Source organism: Phyllostomus discolor, chromosome 1, assembly GCF_004126475.2.
Source record: "Phyllostomus discolor isolate MPI-MPIP mPhyDis1 chromosome 1, mPhyDis1.pri.v3, whole genome shotgun sequence".
Taxonomy (NCBI): domain Eukaryota; kingdom Metazoa; phylum Chordata; class Mammalia; order Chiroptera; family Phyllostomidae; genus Phyllostomus; species Phyllostomus discolor.
This window is the reverse complement of record NC_040903.2, coordinates 162,359,628-162,381,830: the sequence shown is the minus strand read 5'-3', so window position 1 is coordinate 162,381,830 and position 22,203 is coordinate 162,359,628. Positions and strand designations below refer to the sequence as shown.

The following is a 22,203-nucleotide window of genomic DNA, read 5'->3' as shown; positions in this document are numbered from 1 at the left end:
AAAATAAGTTCGCAGCTAGAAGTATCATTATAAAACTGCAGAATAAAAACCATATCCACATGTCCACACAGAAAAGGGCTTCAGTGAACTGTGTTATTGATTTCTTTGTTCAGTTTGTACAATTTTAAATTTCTCTTTATACTTTAATATTTTTTATGGCAAGGGGCACATCTTGTCTTTGAAGTCATAGAAATAAATGCATATTTAAAGAAAATAAAATAGTTATTAAAAACAGACTATTTAATGTAGGATATAATGCTCATGAAATCTTTATTCCACCTTGTGGAATGGCTTTATGGTATCTATATCCATTTATTTTATTAGTTCAGTTGTGTGAAATAAGGATTTCATATTTTTGTTCAGCCCTTCTTTTTAAAACATACTGTAGGAAACAAAACAGTGTTAAACAGTTACACTTGATCTAGAGATTTTTAAACTTTGTGTTTGTTTTTAACTAAAGGAATGGTTACAAGACAGACCACCAAACAGAGAAATGTAAGTAAATCTTTTCTTACCATTAGCCTGTAAAGTATCATGGTCTTTTTTTCTGCTCTAATGCATCATCCCGGTACCACCCCTTTATCGGTGGGTAATGATTATTTAGTATTTCCTGGCTTTACATAGAAGAGATTAGGGGAACTCATTTAGTATGAGTTAATATATTCATTGAAACTTATAATTTTACATAATTATAGTCATACTATAATTACAACTCTACTAAAATCATCCTTACAATCATACAATTATGTTTTTTTTTATTTAGGGTTTTTTTCTTTCCAACTTAATCTTGTATAAATTTGTTCAGAGACCTAGTTTGACACTTCAGTTTTGCCTTTGTGTAACTTCTCTGTCTGTCGTTCTAATCAATAAACCTTGCACCTGCTTTTGGAAGGCACTTTGGATAGTTGGAACAGTAATACACAGTGTGCATTAGAAAGCCTCCAGACAGGGAAATCCACCAGAAAGCTGATGTGGTAATCCAGAACCAACAGTGGAAACAAAAGGCAATCTGATAGGCAGTCATCCCTAGAAAGAAAAATTTTTAGTATAGATTAAACATAAAGAAGAAACAAAGATAATTTCTGTTTCCAATTTGGGAATTAGTATTTCAGGGTTCCAAAGGACATTCAAAAAAGCCTTTTGACATCCATTTGATATTGGAAGTATGGTAAAGTTATACTCTGATATGGACAGCTTGAGAAGGGAAACCAATTTGAAGGAAATTATTACATAATCCAGTGTTTTTCCCAGTTCCTTCTGCGTAACAGAAATAGATGGAATATATACAGAAGGAAATAAACCAAATATCATGTAGATATGCAGTTGTTCAATTTCTGTGGGTACCCTGGGCTGAATAGCATTTCAAAAACCTACCTGTATCAGACCTCTTTAGAGATAACTGTGTTTTATAACCAAAATCATAGGATGTAAATACAGAACAGATACTTAAAATTGATTTTAATTTAGCTAACAAGAGAGCATTGTCTAATGGATGTTGACCCTTAGAAGTACCCAGAAAAGTGGAACTGGTCAGCATTATTTGGGTACTGAGAAGAGTGGTTTATCAGCAGCAAAGAATGATGCTAGGGTCAAAATACTTCCAATAAAAATGTTTTGTGTTTAAATTAAAGTGAAAATCTATCAGGATCAGATAGAATTTAACAACTGGAAAGAGACTGCAAAGGTCCTCTACCTGGAGGTCCTTTCTGGTTCTCGTTCTTTTAGTCCTCAGCAAGGCACATCGCTGTATAATGGGAGAATTAAGCTCTAGCCCGTTTTTCTTTTTTTTCTTTTTTTCTTTTTTTTTACTTAACTCTCCTTTGCACTTGTTTCTCTAATTCACACTGGAATCATGGAATTAAACAGAACCTCCATACTTGGTACCAGTATATTGATATGAATAATACATTCAGTATTGGAAAAGAATTTTGTTTAATATTAGCAATTGAGTTTTGCAAAATGACGTCTATTTGCTTTTCTCTCAGTCCTTTGTCCATCAGTTCTACTAAAGTAGGTTTAGAATCCTACAAAGTCATTTCAGGGCATTGTTATAGTATTAGGATGATGTCCACAAATAGAGACATAATGAAATATTTTACTCTATTAGTATTGAACCTATCACTTGGGCACCACACTACTAATAATATTTATGTTGGCCTAAATGGGAGGTACAAGTTGCTGATAAAAGTGTATGCATGTGGGTATATGTGTATACTTACTCATGTATGAATTTAGCATTGGATTAAGGGAAATGACAAATACTTAAACAAAAGTGAATCTGAACCTCAGAACCCTTAATAACATTGTATTAAATCATAATAACTTCATAAAATTATGGGTAGCTTAAATTAGGGTTATGATATAACTTACAATATATTTTTTGGTGTTTCTTTAGACCATCTGAAGAAGGAACATTAAATGGTGAGTCCATATGGTAGATTTGATGTGAAAAAAAATAACGAGAATCATATATGACTTACTATAGCAAATACTACATTATCCTAGGTAAGAAATGATAGATTTCATGTTTTAAAAAGCCAATGTAGTACAAAATTTTTTCCTCAAGTAGTTTCTCTTTAATATAGATGTTTGTAGTCACCCTGTGAATGATTTCTTTACTACCACCCTTCCCTCTTCATCCTTGTGGCCCAGCCTACTCCTTCCATTGTAGTCCCTGTTGTGAATGATGCTGTTGCAGTTAGCTAGGTAAAACCTGAGTGGCAGCTAGTTTTGACCCCCTTGACCTTGCACTCACGAAGTCCTATTGTAGTTGCCTCCTAAATATCTATAGTTCATCTTCCACTATACATCCTGCTGCTGCTTTCAGTTTTTAAACCTTTTATTGAAGTGTATAATATGTATACAAAGATATGCAGATAAGCCTTCAAATGAGAGAATTCTCACAAAGTGAGCATACTTATGTAATTGGCCCTCAGATCCCAAAATAGAATATTGCCAATATCCCAGCTCCTTGTGTGTCCCTGCTGCAAAATAACACAGTAGTTTAGTTCACCTGTGTGCCTGTGTGTGTGTGTTGAATAATTTAGTTTCTTTTTTTTTTAAGATTTTATTTATTATTTATTTTTAGAGAGGGAAGGGAGGGAGGGGAGGAGGGGGAGAGAGAGAGAGAGAGAGGGACAGGGAGAGGGAGAGAGAAAGATTCAATGTGCGGTTGCTGGGGGTTCTGGCCTGCAACCCAGGCATGTACCCTGGCTGGGAATCGAACCTGGGACACTTTGGTTCCCAGCCCGCGCTCAATCCACTGAGTTACGCCAGCCAGGGCGTGTGTGTGTTTTAAATGGAATCATGTGATATGTACTCCTTTGTGTCTGGCTTCCTCCTAACGTTTTATGAGATTCATCAGTATTGCTGTGTGTAGTGTTATTTTATGCATTCTCACTACTATACAGGATTTTTTTGTGTGAAAATTCTGAATTTACTTATCCATACTACTGCTTGATGGGCATTTCAGTAGCTTCCAGTGTGTGATTATTATGAAGAGTGCTGGTAGGAACATTCTTTTTTGTGGTGTTTGGGAAATATATCTTGGAGTGGAATTGCTAGGTAGTATGGTATGCATATGTTCACATTTAGTAGTTACTGGCAAATACGTTTCCGAAGTTGTTGTACCAATTTATCCTTTCTCGTAGTCTATCTTCTGTTCTGCCATCAAAATCATTCTTCTAAAAGATGGGGTCTTGTCACTTCTCTGCTGTACATTTTCCCCACTCTCATTGCACAAAACCCAGTGTCCTTTCTTAGCATGGCATATTTGGTTCATAACAGTTTGATATCCCTTGCTTCTGTAGCTTTACCTCCAACAGGTATCCCTGTTCTCTTGATCATTAATTTGCAGTGTTGGTTGCATATCCGAATACTTGTGGGGAATCATTTGTACGATGACACATACCTACAGAATTAGAATAATTTGAAGTGAGATCTGGGTAGTTGTATGTTCAGAAAACCCCACAGGTGATATCTTACATCAGCTTTCAGCCTCTTCATCTGGGAGACATTTGGTGCCCCCCCATAGTCCTATAGAGTGTATGTGTGTTTACATATGTATATATATTTTATACTATCACACAGAATTAAAACTGTTGACTAAATTCCTTCTTCAAGACAATAGATTTTTTTTTTTCATTTATACTCTAGAAGCTTAACACATAGCATATTTCATTTATATTCTATCATTCTTATTACAAGTAAAGTAAAGTTCTCAATTATATTTAGAGATGGAAGAGGGGCTTTTTGGTATGTTTCTGATTCCAGAAGTTTGTCTTTTCATGGTCAACTCACTAAAATAGTTACATGGCTACACACCTCAGCCCCCAAAGGTCCGAAACTAAGAAAGCAGTTTGTGACAGGAGAGTGTGCAACGTGCCCTCTCCCCCTTCCAGGTGTCCTGAGTGCACAGTCACCACGAATTGGGCACGGTGAAATGGGGTCGTATGGCATATGATGGACATGTTTTATTTTTGTGGGGTTTTTTTGTGAGGGGAGAGCTTACATGAGGGAAACTAAGGATGATTATATGAGAATGTCTGAGCAAAAATTTATGCTCCATTAGTACTTTAAAAGAGTCTGATTTGTTTATTTGCTCTTCTAGGTCTCGCTTCTCCATTCAAGCCAGTTATGGACACAAATTACTATTACTCAGGTCAGTAATATTAAAAACAAAACTTAATAATACTCTTGGCTTTTAGAGATTTCATTATTTCTCTCTCATTTTTATGCAGCTGTGGAAAGAAATAACTTGATGAGATTATCCCAGAGCATTCCATTTACACCTGTGCCTCCAAGAGGTAAAGAAATAAAAGAGAAAATAAACCCTTCATTATTATATAATTTAATGTATATCATAGTGTCAGTGTCATATAATTAGCCTAACTACTACAACAGCCAGGCATGTTTAAATAGAAAAAGGAAGTAACAAAAGTACTGAATTTCTCTGTCCCTTGCACGCCCAGTGAAAAGCTCTTACTATATTGTAATGAAAGTGAAGATAAAATGATATCACAGGGTTTGTGAAACAGATTTTTAACCTCCTGCCTAAAAGTTTAACTTAGAAGTGCATAGAAGTCTGGTTGCTTTCTAAAACTTTTTCTGGGAAATGTTCACAATTTTAAACATGCCTGTATTGCCTAACTACACATGAATATAGAAATATTAGCAGATTCCTGGTTTCTGAGCATTTGTTGCCCTTTAGCTTCTTTTATAAAACTACAACTTGGCTCATTTCTTCTATTCCTTACTTAATCTTAACCAAAGATACCTTTCAGTTTTTATTCTACTTCGTCATTTTTAAAGTGTCGTAATTTGACCATAAAGTATATTCATTGGTGTTGCAGGTGAGCCTGTCACAGTGTACCGCCTGGAGGAGAGTTCGCCCAGCATACTGAATAACAGCATGTCTTCTTGGTCTCAGTTAGGCCTCTGTGCCAAAATAGAGTTTTTAAGTAAAGAAGAGATGGGAGGAGGCCTACGGAGAGCTGTCAAAGTACAGTGTACCTGGTCAGAACATGATATCCTTAAATCAGGGCATCTTTACATTATCAAGTCTTTCCTGCCTGAGGTGGTTAACACATGGTCAAGTATTTACAAAGAAGATACAGTTCTACATCTTTGTCTCAGAGTAAGTGCTAGTAATGCATAACAGTGGAGTGTTATTTAAACTTCATGTTTTCATTTCTAAGTATAATAAACCAAATAAAATCTTAGTTTTAATGTTGAACAAAGGTTTTTTTTTCTGTAGGAAATTCAGCAACAGAGAGCAGCACAAAAGCTCACATTTGCCTTCAACCAAATGAAACCCAAATCCATACCATATTCTCCAAGGTAAATCTTTACATTTTTTTCTGGGATCTTCTAGTGTTATGTGGAATAGCATTCTCTTTTGACTTCATTATTGATGCTGAATATGTAATTATTTACTCATTTTAAAGATCAATTAGAATTTTATTAACAGAACTGCTAGTAATATCTATAACTATTTTTCATAAGGTTCCTTGAAGTTTTCCTGCTGTATTGCCATTCAGCAGGACAGTGGTTTGCTGTGGAAGAATGTATGACTGGAGAATTTAGAAAATACAATAATAATAATGGTGATGAGATTATTCCAACTAATACATTGGAAGAGATCATGCTAGCCTTTAGCCACTGGACTTATGAATATACAAGAGGAGAATTACTGGTACTTGATTTACAAGGTAAATTTATTAAAATATTCCTTAAGTGAAAATGTATGGTATGTTCTCACCTATTCATGTGTTATGAATAATGTACAGAAATCCACTAATTTATAGGTAGGTAAATCTTAGGTCAGTAGAATTTAGTTTTAAAAGCAAGTCAATAGCATCCATAGCATATAGGAATCAGGATATGGTTATCTTAGTTGTTATTTTGGTAATGCAGATGTTTTGATAAGCAAAAACATGTAAAATCCCCTATTCTCTTCTTACATGTGGAGCCTTAGCCTTTTAAAAGTATGAAGACCATTTCTTTGAAACAATAATAAGCATTTGTGTTGTACCTGGTGTTTATATTGTCTTCCTCTTTTTATTTTTTAATTTTAGAGAGAAAAGGGGAAGGAGAGGGAAAGAGAAACATCAGTTTGGTGCTCCACTTATTTATGCACTTACTGGTTGATTCTTATATGTGCCTGACGGGGGATCAAACCCACAACCTTGGTGTATTGGGACAATACCCTAACCATCTGAGCTACTCAGCCAGGGCTATGTTTTATCTCTTACTATGAAATAAATTGCCTAAATATTTAGTGAATTAAAATAATCATTTTATTTGCTTTTAGTTCTTTGGGGAATTTGGATGGAGCATGGTGGGGATTGCTCATCTTTGCTGTTCCTCAGAGAGTTTGAATGGCTTGATACTAGCTTGCACAGCTTAACTGGAGTCAGAGATCTTAGGTCTCTAGTTCAGTGACAGTTAAATTCCTCAGTTTTCCATCAGGTGATCTTTCCACATGATTAAATAACTTGCTTTCTGATAGCATCGTCGTTTTAGGTTGCTAGACTTCTTACATGGTAGCTGGATTCTTCCAGAGAAAAAGCAGAAACTCATAGAGCCAGGCCCAGAACTGGCCCAGATCCCTTCTGCCACAGTTTACTGGTCAAGCCAAATAATAAGGACAGCCTGTATTCAAAGGGTAGGGAATAGATTCCAGCACTTGGTGAGTGGAGCAGCATTCTTATAAAGGAGGGGAAAATTGATCATAGCCATCTTTATAGACAGTGTGTCATTCATGTAAAAGAAAAAAAAGAAATTGTGGCTGAGAGAGGGCAGATTTGCCTAGCGTAATGTCTGTGTAGCTTCATGACAAAGTGAGAGGTAAATAAAATTGTGCAAGTTGCCCACTGTACTTGGACGATACTTTAACATTAAAGCTTTCATATTTTTTTCCTTAAAGAGCAGTCTTAGTTTCAAATGTCAACACAGACCAGATTTCCAACATAAGAACAGTAGTTTAGAATATATATCGTGTGATGACTTCTTTCATTATAAAGATACAAATATAAAATATGTGCTGAAAAGCAAAAAGTTGGTATTGATTCAGCTTAAGAAAGAAAATCTGTGTAAAGACAACTATTCTTTTTTTTAACAGTTCATCATTTTACATAAATGATTAAATAATGTATATATGAGGTTTGTCCAGAGGTATCCAACCATGTAATATGGAAAATAGAGACATTTATTGAAGAAGATATAAGAAACATTGTACATAGGACAATGACACCTCAGTCCCCTTCAAAGTAGGCACCTTGGGATCTCACACAGTCCTCCCAGTCACCATCAGCTGCCCCATCATATTTTCCTGAATCTCATCGACAGGGTGAAAAATCTTCCCTTTTAAAGGTGATTTGAGTTTTGAGAAAAGACAGAAGGTGTAGAGCACCAAATCTGGGCTGTAGGGGACTGAGTCACCTGAGTGATTTGATTTTTTGCCAAGAAACTCTGCAGGAGACGTGATGCATGAACAGGCATGTTGTGGTGATGACGCCTGCCAATCACCAGTTGCCCAGAGCTGTAGCCTTCTGAATCATCTGAATAGTTTCCACAGAGGGAGGTTCAAGCTTAATGCAAAATTTGATGCAGATTTGTTGCTGTGCTCATTCAGTCATTTTGAATGGTACAGCCACACAGTACATATGCTCACTCAATAGCATCTACTGCCCCCCACTGACTAGTACAGTGAGGTCATCATTGTTCATACATGTGTTTCAGTCCACTCTCCTTGGCTGCCAGGTTACATCAATGTTGCAGACCTCAGACAATCTGGTATATATTATTAGGTTGATCCAGTTAAGTGAAAGGGATCTTAAAATATATTCTTACATAAGTATCATTTAATTATCTCCAAACATCTAGGAAGTAAGGCTAAACAGATTTTGTCTGACCTATTAATTAAAAAGACATCAGTTATTTTTAGTAAGCAAAGTAGTTGTATTGTTTTTTACATAATCAACATTTATGGAGCCATTTTTTTTCATAGAAATATTTTAGATGATTGCTACAAACAAGTTAAACATTGTAGAAAAATATTAAAAAACAAAGTGTTCTAATCTTTAATGCTTTTTTACCTTTATGAAATATACAATGGAGGTGCTTCTTTTTCTTATTTTTAATCATTTTGTTTTGTGTTATGATTTTTCTTCAGCTAGGAGTGTGTGGTGTGTATATGTGTATGTGTGTGACAGAGTGAATTTATTTCACTTGTTATTTTCCACTTAACAATATGTCATGGGCATCTTCTGGGTCATTACTGGTAAATCGGAGTTACTCCTTTCAGTAGCTGCATGCGAGTCTTTAGTATGGAGTGGTCGCATGATTTATATCCTCTGTTGAGAGGCATTCACCCTCTTTTTTTGTTGTTTTGTTTTTGTTGTGGGGGTTTGGGGGCTTTTACAAATAGCACAGTGACAAGCATACTTGTGTACTACTAGTTTTATTTTCATAAAGTAGATTCTTAAATTGTCCTAACAAAAAAGAGATAAGTGCAATTTTAATAGGTACTGCCAGGTTACTTTTCCAAAAGGTTGTAGGAATTCATATTCAGCACTGTGTAAGTGCCATTTCCCCCAATCTCTCCAGTACTGAATATTCTTAATTTTTACCAATCTGATGAGTACAAGGTAGTATCATGTTCTAATTCTGGCTTTTATTTAATTGTGAAATTGTAACCATTTTATTAAATTTCATTCTGATGGGTTAAATATTTGTGATTATCCATATCAGTTGGTGTTCTTTATTTACTTTTATGAGTGAAGAGGTGAGAGAGACTTAAACCACACTTAAAACACCTCTGGGGAGGGCTGGAGGTAAAGGAAGTTGTTCACAATTTTATTCCTTTTTTTTTCCAATCTTCATCCCAAAGATATGTTCATTTGTTTTTAGAGAGAGAACTGGGTGGGGGGCGGGGGGAGAGAAAAAGTAACATTGATGTGAGAGAAACATTAATTGGTTGCCTCTTGTATGCACCCCAACTGGGGTTCAAACCTGCAACCTAGGTATGTGCTCTGACCAGGAATCGAGCCTGCACCTTTTGGTGTGTGGGATGATGCTCCAACAAACTGAGCCACCTGGCCAGGGCCACAATCTTATTCTTTATGTTATCTTTTTAAAGAAGATGTATTCATACAGGGTGGGACAAAAGTAGTTTTACAGTTGTGAGTATGTGAAACAAAGTTTGTTCTTGTGTTATTATTTATTAATTATGGTATTTTTCATATAAACTGTAAACCTACTTTTGTCTTACCCTATATATTAGTATGTAATTTTTTTAAATCCAGAACACTTCAGATTTTAAAATGGCCTATAGATTACGCCTTTATGAACCTAGTTCTTTGCTGAGGTGAAACAATGGCAGATTGTGTAGACCTTTTACATAAGCAGATACTTGCTTGCAGCCTTGACCCTATTGCATCAGGAGCTTGCATTCATACCTGCCAACTCTGACATTTAACTCTGAGTCACATCTCAGGAGCTGTGTTCTGGTGCAGTGTTGAAGTCATAAGTCAAGTTATGGAATATCAAGAGACAAAAATGATACTTTTTGAATAATTTAAATAAATGATGATGTTATAAAATCTCATGACTTTATTATATAAACATCAATGTTTATTATCGATCATAATATAAATTATCTTTTTTACATTTATATATAAAGGCGTTGGAGAAAATTTGACTGACCCATCTGTGATAAAAGCAGAAGAAAAGAGGTAATTTTAATAATTTAATTTGAACAATTTCATAATTTCAAGTTATACATTTCTATTTGCACAAACTAACTTTTTTTTAATTTAAACTACCATTGCCATAGATCCTCTGATATGGTTTTTGGCCCAGCAAATCTGGGAGAAGATGCAATAAAAAACTTCAGAGCAAAACATCACTGTAATTCTTGCTGTAGAAAGCTTAAACTTCCAGGTAAACATTTACAATCAATATGATGTATAAATTGTTAGCAAAGTTGGTTACAACAGTGCTTTGTAAGGCCAGAGACACAAATGCATAATTGGTTATAAATCTGTGCTTTCTTTCATTATTTATAAAAACACCTAAAGTTCATTCATTTCATATATCTATTATGTGTCTGTTAGATGCCAGGAATTGTGCTAGATGTTAAAAATACAGTAGGGAACTAGACAGACACTGTTCTTGCCATCAGTGGAATTTAGTCAAATCTTGAAAACTGATTAAGATTAACAGGGAATTACAGGACTGTCATAAATGCCAAACAGAAAAAGTAGAACAGGTAAACAGAACACTTAACACAAACTTAGAGATCAGGGAATGCTACCTGGGGAAATTGACAGCTTTGCCTAAAACTGAAAGATGAATAGACTTTCAAATTAGCCTCCCAGGAGTTGGGAAAAGCAGGGATAGGAACTACAGATATATTCTGTCATGATAGTAAACTTCATCTTCATATTGGGTTGACCAAAAAGTTCATGTGTTTGTGTCTATAAAATAAAAGACACATTTTGTATTTTCACCAATAACTTTACTGATTTGTATATTTTGAGTTTGTTTTCCATCTTTTGTGTGGTATAATGCTGATTATTCTCAGTTAATGTCTCAGTTTGATCGCTATCAACTTCAACTGGTCTACCTGACCATGAGCATCATCATCCAGTGATAAATCTCCAGCACAAAACTGCACATCACTTTGGACACATTTGATCAGTCACAGCTCCTTCTCCATATGTTGCACATATCTTCTTTTCTTTGTTTTTACCTTTTTGAAATAATAAAGTGTAGTATGCTGAAAATGTGGCATTTTTGTTCCATTTTCAGTATTAAAATGACTACACAAAAATTCACCAATTTTGATAAGTTTCTTTTATTTTTTTTTCTTTTTAAATATGTATTTTATTGATTATGCTATTACAGTTGTCCCATTTCCCCCCTTCTCTCCCCTCTACCCTGTACCCCCCTCCCACCCACATTTCCCCCTTTAGTTCATGTCCATGTGTCATACTTATGAGTTCTTTAGTTTCTACATTTCCCGTACTATTCTTGCCCTCCCCCTATCTATTTTCAACCTACATTCTATGCTACTTATTCTCTATACCTTTTCCCCCTCTCTCCTCCTCCCACCCCCCTGCTGCTAACCCTCCATGTACCCTCCATTTCTGTGGTTCTGTTCCTGTTCTAATTGTTTACTTAGTTTCTTTTGGTTTTGCTTTAGGTGTGGTTGTTAATATTTGTGAGTTTGCTGTCCTTTTACTATACATGTCTTTTCTTTATCTTCTTTTCTTAGATAAGTCCCTTTAGCATTTCATAAAATAAGGGCTTGGTAATGATGAACTCCTTTAACTTGACCTTATCTGAGAAGCACTTTATCTGCCCTTCCATTCTAAATGAGAGCTTTGCTGGATAGAGCAATCTGGGATGTAGGTCCTTGTCTTTCATGACTTGGAATATTTCTTTCCAGCCCCTTCTTGCCTGTAAGGTCTCTTTGGAGAAATCAGCTGACAGTCTGATGGGAACTCCTTTGTAGGTTACCGTCCCCTTATATCTTGCTGCTTCTAGGATGCTCTCCTTCGTTTTTACCTTGGCTAATGTAATGATGATGTGCCTTGGTGTGTTTCTTCTTGGATCCAACTTCTTTGGGGCTCTCTGAGCTTCTTGGATTTCTTGGAAGACTGTTCCCTTTGCCAGATTGGGGAAGTTCTCCTTTATTATTTGTTCAAATACGTGCTCAATCTGTTGCTTTTCCCCTTCCGATTCTGGTACCCCTATAATTCGGATATTGGAATGTTTAAAGGTGTCTTGGATGCTCTTAATCTTTTCCTCAATTTTTTGAATTCTTATTTCATCATGCTTTCCTGCTTGGTTGATTCTATCTTCCTTCTGGTCCACTGTATTGTTTTGAGACTCATATTCCTTCCTTTCACTATTGGCTCTCCTCCGCGTGTCTTCCTGCATCTGTTTTATGGTAATCTGCATTCTTTCATCTAAATTTCGTCCAAAATCAACCAGTTCCGTGAGCTTTCTGATCACCAGTGTTTTGAACTGTGCATCTGATAGATTGGCTAATTCTTGGTCGCTCAAAAGGATGAGTCCTGGGGGACTGATCTGCTCTGTTGAAAACATTTCCCCCCCCCACCCCCCCGTCTCTCCTTTTTTTTTTTCCGGTCTGGTGGCTCTTGTTACGGTGGGGGGCGGAGCCTTAGGTGCTCACAGGGGCTGGGCACCCCAGTCGCTAGATTGTGACATTATATGTGGGGGCGGGGCGGGAGCGGGAGCGGGGCGGGCGAAAACAATGGCGGTAGTTCCGTTCTCCTGGACTCAGACCCTTTTCTGGGCCGCGAGTTCTGCCCTGGTCCACAATCGCTACCCCTCTGGGTCTGCCAGCTGCAGCTTGCGTACTCAGGGATCGCCGCTGCCTTCTTGCGCGCCGGATGGCTTTTGCGCCGATTTCGTGCCAAACCTTCCCCCGACGTCCGCGCGCAGCTGACCCGAGCCAGCCCCGCGCCCGCCCGGCTGGTCTTCTCCTACCAGTCCGGATGAACGCGTCTACTTCAACTTCTTGGCTGCCCGACTTCCATTCAGATAAATCCTCTGCCGGCTCTGGGTGTTATTCTGATAGTAAATTATTGTTGTGAATTATTGGTTTTCTAATCTTGGTTGTACGAGGAAGTACGGTGCGTCCACCTATTCCTCCATCTTGCCGGAAGTGATAAGTTTCTTTTAAATGCACACTGATATGACAGCTGTTACAACACAGTCTAACAAAATCATTTCGAATGAAGTTAAAGACAAGTGCCACTAGAACCATCGTATGGAGAAAAACAAACTTTGGGGCCAACCCAATATTTGAAGAATTATGTTATTATTGAATTGTTAGTTATAGCATAAACCAGTGGTTCTCACCCTTTGGTGTGCATCAAAATTTCCTGTCGACCTTTTTAAAAATTACAGGTGCCTGGGACTCACCACTGAGCTGTATTTTAAAAAGTCCCTTTTATTATAACCAATAATGTAGTAGTGAAGGGCTTGGACTTAGGAACCAGACTTCATGGCTCCACAGAATACATATGTCAAAGAGACTGGGTTTTGTTTTGTTCATTTGTTTGTTTGTTTGGTTTTTTTTTTTTTTAAGCAAAGTTTTTTGTGTTTTTTTTTTAAGATTTTATTTATTTATTTCTAGGGAGGGAAGAGAGAGAGAGAGAGAGAGAGAGAGAGAGACGTCAATGTGCGGTTGCTGGGGGTTATGGCCTGCAACCCAGGAATGTACCCTGGCTGGGAATCGAACCTGGGACACTTTGGTTCCCAGCCCATGCTCAATCCACTGAGCTACGCCAGCCAGGGCTGGGGTTTGTTTTGTTTTTTTTTTTGAGGACTAAATGAGTTGGTGTTTGTGGCACACCTAGAACAGTACAAGGCATATAATAAACATGTAAATGTTTATTATATATTTACAACTTTAATTGTTCTCGTTTATTAGTATATAGAAATACCATCCCCTTTTTTGTATATGGGCCTTGTATCCTGCAACCTTGCTGAACTAACTCCCTTACTCCCAGAGTCATTCAGTTCTTTTTAGGAAGGGGTGTTTTTGTTTTTGTTTTATTTTGTGGGGGTTTTGGTAAACTTTTTGGAAATTTCTGTGTAGACAGTCAACACAGTTTTATTACTTCCTTTCCAGCCAGTATGCCTTTCATTTCTTTTCCTGACTTGGATTGGCAAGGAATTCCAGTACAATGTTGACTAGGAATAGTGAAAGTAGACGCCTTGCTTTTTATTCCTGATCATAAGGGGAAAGCATTTATTCTTTCACTATTAAGAGGATGTTAGCTATAAGAATTTTGCAGATGCACTTTATTAGGTTGAGAACGTATCACTTCTTCCTAGTTTCTTGAAATGCTTATGCCGAATGGATATTGAATTTTGTCAGATTTTTTTCTCCATCTGTTTACAAGACCGTGTGGTTTTTCTTCTTTAATTGGTTAGTATTACAGGGATTGATAGTTGAAATGTTGAACCAGTCTTACATTTGCAGGACACACTCCACTTTGTCATGGTATATTATCTTCTTTATATATTGTTGGATTCAGTTTGCTGATATTTTCTTGAGGATTTTTGTGTCTCTGTTCATGAAGATGATCTATGACTTATTTTTTCTTATACTGTCTTTGTCTTGTTTTGCTGTCAAGATAATAACTGACCTTAAGTTGGAAGTATTCACACCTCTTCTGTTTGGGGGAATAGATTGTATAGAATTAATATTCCACTTAAAGTGTTTAGTAGAATTGTCTAGTAAAACCATCTCAATCTGAAGTTTTCTTTGTCAGGTGGTTTTTAATTAACAGGGGTTTTTTTTTCCCTACCATAAAGGTAGGACTATTAAAGATATCAGTTCCTTTTTGATTGAGTTTCAGTAGTTTGTGTCTTTCCAGGAATTGGTTCATTTAATTTAAATTGTCAGGTTTATGGGCATAGAGTTGTTTATATTAATTTTTTTTATGTCTGCGGGGTCTGTGGTAAATTTTCTCTTTCATTATGGTAATGCTTTTGTTTCTTGCTCAGTCTGGCCAAGGTGTATCAATTTTATTGATATTTCAAAGCACCAGCTTTTGTTTTTATTGTTTTAATCATATTTCCTGTTTTCCATTTCACTAATTTATTCTCTTTATTATTTCCATCTTTCTGCTTGTTCTGTATTTACTTTGTTGTTCTCTAGTTTGTTAAGGTTTATTATTGGTTTGAATTGGATTGGCTTGATTATCGATTTGAGATCTTTTCTAACAAAACATTTAGTTCTATAAATTTTCCTCTAAGCATTGTGTTAGCTGCATCCCATTAATTTTGGTATGTTTTATTTAACATATTTCTTATTTCTCCTGCAATTTCCTCTTTGATCCATGGATTACTTAAAAGTATCTTTTTTAGTTCTCAAATATTTGTAAATTTTCCATTTATCTTTCTGTAACTGATTTGTTATTTAATTTCATTATGATAAGGGAACATACTTTATATGATTTCAATTTTAAAAAAATGTTAACCATATATAGTCTCTCTGATGAATATTGCATATACACTTGAAGAGAATATTCTGTTGTTGGGTGGTATATCTATAAGTTAATTGAGGAAAGTCTTTTGATAGTGTTCGGGTTTTTTATATTCTTGCCCATTTTCTGTCCTGTTGGTCTATTGATTATTTAGAAAGTAAGTCTTTAAGTATAGTTGTAGATTAATCTGTTTTACCATTCAGTTCTATTTTCAGTTCTGTTTTGTTCTTAGGTGAATATACATTTATAGTTATGTCTTCTTGGTAAATTGATTCTTTTTATCATTATATAATGCCATGGTAATTTTTCTTGTTTACTGTGTCTGATGTTAATATAACTATTCTAGCTATGTCTTAATTACTGGTTTCATCAGATATCTTTCCTCATTCTTTTATATATATATAAAATATATATGGTTGGCATGTATGTACATATATATGGTTCGCATATATATATGTATGCATGTATATGTATATGTATGTATATATGGTTCACCAAAAAGTTCGTTTGGTTTTTTCTGTAAGATGGCTCTGGTAGCACTTAGTTGTCTTTAACTTCATTTGAAAAAATTTTGTTAGATTGTATTGTAACAGCTGTCATATCAGCATGCCTTTAAAAAAAGGCTTATCAAAATTGGTGAACTTTTGTATAGCCATTTTAATGTTGAAGATAGAAGAAAATATGCAACATTTTTGGTATATTATGCTTTATTATTTCAAGAAAGGTGAATACACAAAAAAAGATAATGTGCAGTATATGGAGAAGGAGCTGTAACTGATTGAACATGTCAGAAGTGGTTTCTGAATCTTCATGCTAGAGATTTCTCTCTGGACAATGCTCCATGGTTGGGTAGACCAGTTGAAGTTGATAGCAATCAAATCGAGACATTAATTAAGAACAGCAATCATTGTTATGCCATGTGGGAGATAGCCAACATACTCAAAATATCCAAATCAGTAAAGTTACTGGTAAAAATGAAATATGTGTTTTTTTAATTTATGGAAAAAACTAAACAAACTTTCCGGCCAACCCAGTATTAATTGTATTTAAAGTAGATTTCTTGTAAACAGCATATAGTTGGATCCTATGTTTAATTTGTTATTTCAAACGTGACAGTTTCCATTTTTTAAAAAAATTCCATTTTTTAAAAGATTTCATTTATTTATTTTTAGAGAGGGAAGGGAGGGAGGGAGAGAGAGAGAGAGAGAGAGAGAAACAGAGAGAGAGAGAAACAGAGAGAGAGAGAGGGAGAGAAACAGAGAGAGAGAGAAACATCAATGTGTGGTTGCTGGGAGCAATGGCCTGCAACCCAGGCATGTACCCTGACTGAGAATCAAACCTGCAACACTTTGGTTCGCAGCCCACGCTCAATCCACTGAGCTACGCCAGCCAGGGTGACAGTTTCCATTTTTTAAGTGGTATCTTCGACCCTTTATATTTAATATAATTGTTGATGTGGTTAGATTTAGAACTGCTGTTTTATTTTTATTTTTTTCTTTTTGATATCTCTGGTTTACTTTTTGTGAGGGCAGGGATCTTCCTCTTTTTGTATTCTATTTTATTTTCACATTAGTTTTTTACTGGTTGCTCTCACTTTTCTTACCTAAGAATGTGTTATTTTTGCCTTCATTCCTATAGGATATTTTCACTGGATCTAGAATTTTAGGTTGACACTTTCTTTTTAAACATTTAAAATATGTTCTGCTGTCTTCTGGCCTCTTATTTTTGATGAATACTCCACAGTCATTGGAATTGTTCTTTCCTTATATGTGAGGTGTCATTATAATCTAGCTCCTTTCAAGATTAGTTCTTTATCTTTGGTTTTCATCAGTTTGATTCTGATATATCTAGTTGCAGCTTTCTGTAAGCTTCTTCTGTTTTATGTTTATTTAGCTTCTTGAATTTGCATACTTATGACCTTTATTAAATTTGGGGAGTTTGTAGCTATTAGTTCTTCAAATAGTTGTTCATCAGTCTCTTTTCATGTCTTTTCAGGCTCCCATTGTAAGAATGTCAGGCCTTTGTTCCCCAGGAACTTGAGACTCTAACTTGCCCATGGTTTCATTGTTAGTTAACAACATTATCAGGGCTTGCATTGTGATTGTGTTTTTGTCTATTGTTCTTTGAGTACAATATAGCTACAAAGGTGCTCACATTCCCTAAGTTCATACTGGCATAGTGTATTTAAAAACTTATCACAGATTATTCATGCAGTGGTAAATATGTATTTGGATCATTGAATATAGGCTGTTACACTCAAAATTAACAGTTCATATTCTGAATGTCATTTCCATTTTATATGGAGATAAAAGTATAAGGGTATGTGCATGACTAAGTTTAGTTTAAATTATAAATTCGATATTACTGTGTTCAGTTTTCCAGCTCTGCAACTACTGTATTATATGCTTGTAACTCCCTAAGTGATTTCATCCTGCGCCAAAGCTGTAAATGCAGTCTGCATACTGACAGTGTCAAATTTTACTGAAGCCTTAACTTCTTTCTTGAGCTCCTGTTCCTGCATTGTTTCCTACATTTCTGCTTGGATGCCCTAAAGCATCTTTACAAGTAATATGTTCATTCCAGAACTTTTGACTTTTATTTCCCACCCTTACTCACAAAGCTCAACTTCTCCATTCATTAGTGTTTACTCAATTGCTTAGGCTCAAAACCTAAAAGCTAGCCAATTCCCTTTTTTTCTTACCTTTCATAGCCAGTCTGTCAAATTCTGTCAACTCTAATTCTGAAGTCTCCATAGAAATTCTCTATTTCTCATCCTTAATTGCCACCATTTGGTTTCCTGGATTTTTGCCAATTGCCCCGCAACAAAATTTTAGGTAACCATCAGAATAGTTATTTAAAACAGATCTAATTACGCGTCCCCCTTAAGACTGCTTTATACCATACAATTGATCTGTATTGTAATCTATACTCCTTACCATAGCCATTGCATCCCATAAATCAAGGATCAGGAAACGTTTCTGTAAAAGGCTGAGGTAGCAAATATTTTAGGCTTTGTGGATCATATGACCTGTGTCTCACCTACTTAACTCTACCATTGTGCTGGAATAGCTGTAGACAGTCTATAAACAAATGATCATGGCTTCGTTTTAATAAAACTATTTATAAAAACAGCCAGCCTGATGTGGTCCAGACTATAGTTTTATAACTCTTGGCCATTAACTACTGGTTGGCCTCACTTTGTATTAGTCTTCCCCTCATTCACTGCATGCAAACCACGCTGTTTTCTTGGCTTTCTTTGAACACACCAAGTCCATTTCCTTCTCACAGTCTACAGTTAACTGCCCCGCCCCCCACCCCACTGCCCAGAACACTCCTACAGCTTTGACAGTCACTTCTCAATGTTCAGGTCTTTACTTACACGTTACCTTCTATGGCTTTTCTGCCCAACCCTATCTAAGAGAATCACTTGCTATTATCTCTCATCTGGCCCTCATCACACTGTTTTCTTTAAAGTACCTAGTTATTAATAATTCTGTCATTTTTCTGTTTGTTTTTCTTTACCCACTAGAATATAAACTCAATGAGATCAGGGACCTTGTCTGTACTTGTTCATCGCTGTTTCCACACTTAAATAACTTACTGACTCATGGCCAAAGTATAATAATTATTTGATGAATTAATGATTTCATTTTTATGTGTGTAAATTTTATAACTTTTGACTCTATAACAACCTGGTATGAAATATAGATCTGGCATGTTTGGAGGAAAATTGAGGTACAAATGTTCTTAATTTTCCATTTCTAAGAAATACTGACTTTTTTTCTTTTTTTGTTGGGGTGGTCAATACAGACCTGAAGAGGAATGACTATACACCAGATAAAATTATATTTCCTCAGGATGAGCCTTCAGATTTGACTCTTCAGCCTGGAAGTGCCACCAAAGAATCAGAATCCACTAATTCTATTCGTCTGATGTTATAACCGAATCATTGGTTTTGTCTTCACCTCACAACAATGTTACTGTGTCACTTTTCATTCAGGAGGAAATTGTTTGATAATACAGAAAAGTGTGTGCAAATTGTATGTGCTAGCTCTGGAACAGTTTAAAAGGTCAATTTTTTATTTTATTTTTTTTTACGATTAAACTAGTCAGGAACTCCCTATAGTATACAGCTAGCAGCTGTTAAATTTTAAAGGTAAAGAAAAATTAGTATTTGTAACTTTTAAAGGGCTCTTTTTAGCAGAGGACTTCATTTGACTTTGTTCTGATGAGGGTGGTAACTCTCTTATGTGGCACAGTCCCGCTAATCAAAGTATGGTGTCAGTGCAGGTACTTCGGCAGCTGCTGTACTGCCGTTCAGCTAGCGGAACGAAGCAGTCAGCCGACCTTTGGGTTAAATGGCAGTCAGACGTCTTCCTCAGTGTGTCCAGTGATGATGTCACTGGTTCCCAGCTAGGTGCTTGGTGGCCATGGAAAGGTGATGACTTGTTATACTTCTAGATCCACAGGAATATAAGAAGTCTGAGCTGAAAAACATTTTCTAAAAGGGACTTAATGAATCAGGGTGTTAGGCACCATATTTAAAGATAAGCCAGTTTTTTGTTAAATATTTAGAGCCCAAATTGTGCAAAAGTATTAGTGGGTTTTTTTTAAAAAAAATTGTCTTATCAAGTCATTGTCAAGTAGAAGAAAGCCATGTTGACTTATATAACGTAAATATGTCAAAGGAGAAACTTAACTCATTGTTGAAGAGAAGTTACCATGAGAGAGAAGTTGAAGTCCTTTTTTCAGTCTATGCCTGTAGTAACAACCTGGAAGTTACATACTTCTCTGAAGATTATATTGACAGTGTATCAAATCAGAATGTAAACATGAACTCTTGCATATATTTAAAATTGTGTAGGAACATCTGAACATGAATTTTGTTTGTGATTTTTATTTAAGAAATTGAATTGGATTATCATGTTGGGAGATTGCAATGCGACTTGATGCCAATAAAATGTAATTTAACTGCCCCAGATATTGTTGAATATTCAACAACAAGAAAAACTCTTTATCTGACTAAAGTTTTATGCTTTGATTTTTTTGTTGTTGTTGTCTCCTAGGTACTAATTTTAATTTTTATTTGGGAAGGAGCAGTGTAAATCTTATTTGTATTCAGTAGTGTATCTCATAGATACAGATGAAGCAAGAAGAGATAAGCTGTTTAAATAGTGTTTAATATTGATGGGGGGAGAAAGAAGAATGTGTTAAAGATATTAAACTATATACATTTTGTATATCATTAAATCTTTAAAAGAAATTAAATAAATTTATTCTTGTTTACAAATGTTTAGTGAATTTAATCATTCTGGGAAATTATCTTCTGAGTATTAATTTATTTTCAGTGTCAGTTTATTTCGAATGAACCATTTGTACACCTGTGCTTTTTGATGCCCCGTCCTATACAGTGTTCAAAATGATCTTGGTTTCCTACTGTGTTGCTGTTGTTTTTAATCTGCTTCTAGTTTTGTCAGAAACTGGGGATGTGAGTTATCTATTGATGTTTAACTTTATGTTGATTACTTTTACAGAATAATTATAGTAGCAGACATTTATTTAGTACTTAATATGTTCCAGGCATTACTCTAAATACTTTACATATACCAACCCATTTAATCCTCATAACAGTCCTCTGAAGTAGGTGTTGTTATCCTGTCTTGTCAGTTACAAAATCATTTGCTTATGTAAAGTAACTTTCCTAAGATTTTTACAATTAGTAAGTAGCAAGACTAGGATTCAAACCCAGGCCAGCTGGCTTTTCTTTGTGCTCTTAAGTTCCACACTATATTGACTTAGATCATACAAAAAAGATTTTTAAATGGAAGGAAAAATATAAAAATTGCCCTCATTTCCCACCTTTAAGTTGAACTGTGTTGCTTTCATAGGTCCTTTCTGACTTTGTCCCACACTAGACAACACACTTTGCAGAGGAAAGGCCCCTGAGGGTCCCTCCCTACAGTGGCACCAGACCCTTTGCATAGTATGTAGTTTGTGATAAGTATGCTGTTAAAAAATGTGATTTAAAAATGTTTTCCCACAATACAAACTCTCTTGAGGAATATAGATCACAGTGATATAGTTTGTGCATTCAAGTAGAGAAGGGAAAGAGTACACGATAAATAGTTGTTGATCACTGAGAAGAGAGATGAAGTGATTGCTTTTAGAAAAGGTACACCTGTGGACAGGGATTTGCGTGAACTTCTTCATTTGCCACAGTGTTCTGTTGGTTTTCCTAGCTGAGTTTCACACAAGGCATCTGTATCTGAGGAGCCAAACCCTCAGACCCTCACAACTAGCACTTAGTTAAGCGCTCAGTAATTATGTATGGGGTGAAACCCCTCAACTGCCGTGCATCTGTTTCAGAACTAGATTGTTACCAACTAAGAGCTGTCTTATTTATTTTTGTATTGCATAATGCCTTGCTGGAGTTTGTAGCATAGAATATAGGCGTTCCAATAAATACGCATTGAAGGAGGTACCACAGAATATTTCCTATATTAGACAATCGGTGAGCTCTTTTTAAAGAAAAATCCCCAGCTAAGGATCTGATTCTGGGATATGTTTTCCTTCTAGGTGCTTCAGAAAATCTTAAAAGCAGCCCTGACTGGCGTGCTTCAGTGGGTTGGGCATCTTCCTGCAAAGCAAAAGGTCACCAGTGATCTGATCA

The 22,203-nt window shown here is 35.8% G+C and overlaps 1 protein-coding gene across 1 annotated transcript in view; it reads left to right on the top strand.

Moving 5' to 3' along the window:
* TRPM7 (transient receptor potential cation channel subfamily M member 7) overlaps positions 1-20,736 on the top strand; it is a 133,102-nt gene extending 112,366 nt beyond the window's left edge. The window contains exons 31-40 of the mRNA XM_036033432.1: positions 461-495; positions 2,396-2,421; positions 4,610-4,660; positions 4,740-4,805; positions 5,352-5,635; positions 5,756-5,838; positions 6,004-6,209; positions 10,184-10,235; positions 10,337-10,443; positions 19,344-20,736. Coding sequence (XP_035889325.1) covers positions 461-495; positions 2,396-2,421; positions 4,610-4,660; positions 4,740-4,805; positions 5,352-5,635; positions 5,756-5,838; positions 6,004-6,209; positions 10,184-10,235; positions 10,337-10,443; positions 19,344-19,474 — 1,041 coding nt within the window. The 3' untranslated portion in view covers positions 19,475-20,736. The remainder of the gene's footprint in view (positions 1-460; positions 496-2,395; positions 2,422-4,609; positions 4,661-4,739; positions 4,806-5,351; positions 5,636-5,755; positions 5,839-6,003; positions 6,210-10,183; positions 10,236-10,336; positions 10,444-19,343) is intronic.
* The last annotated feature ends 1,467 nt before the right edge of the window (positions 20,737-22,203 follow it).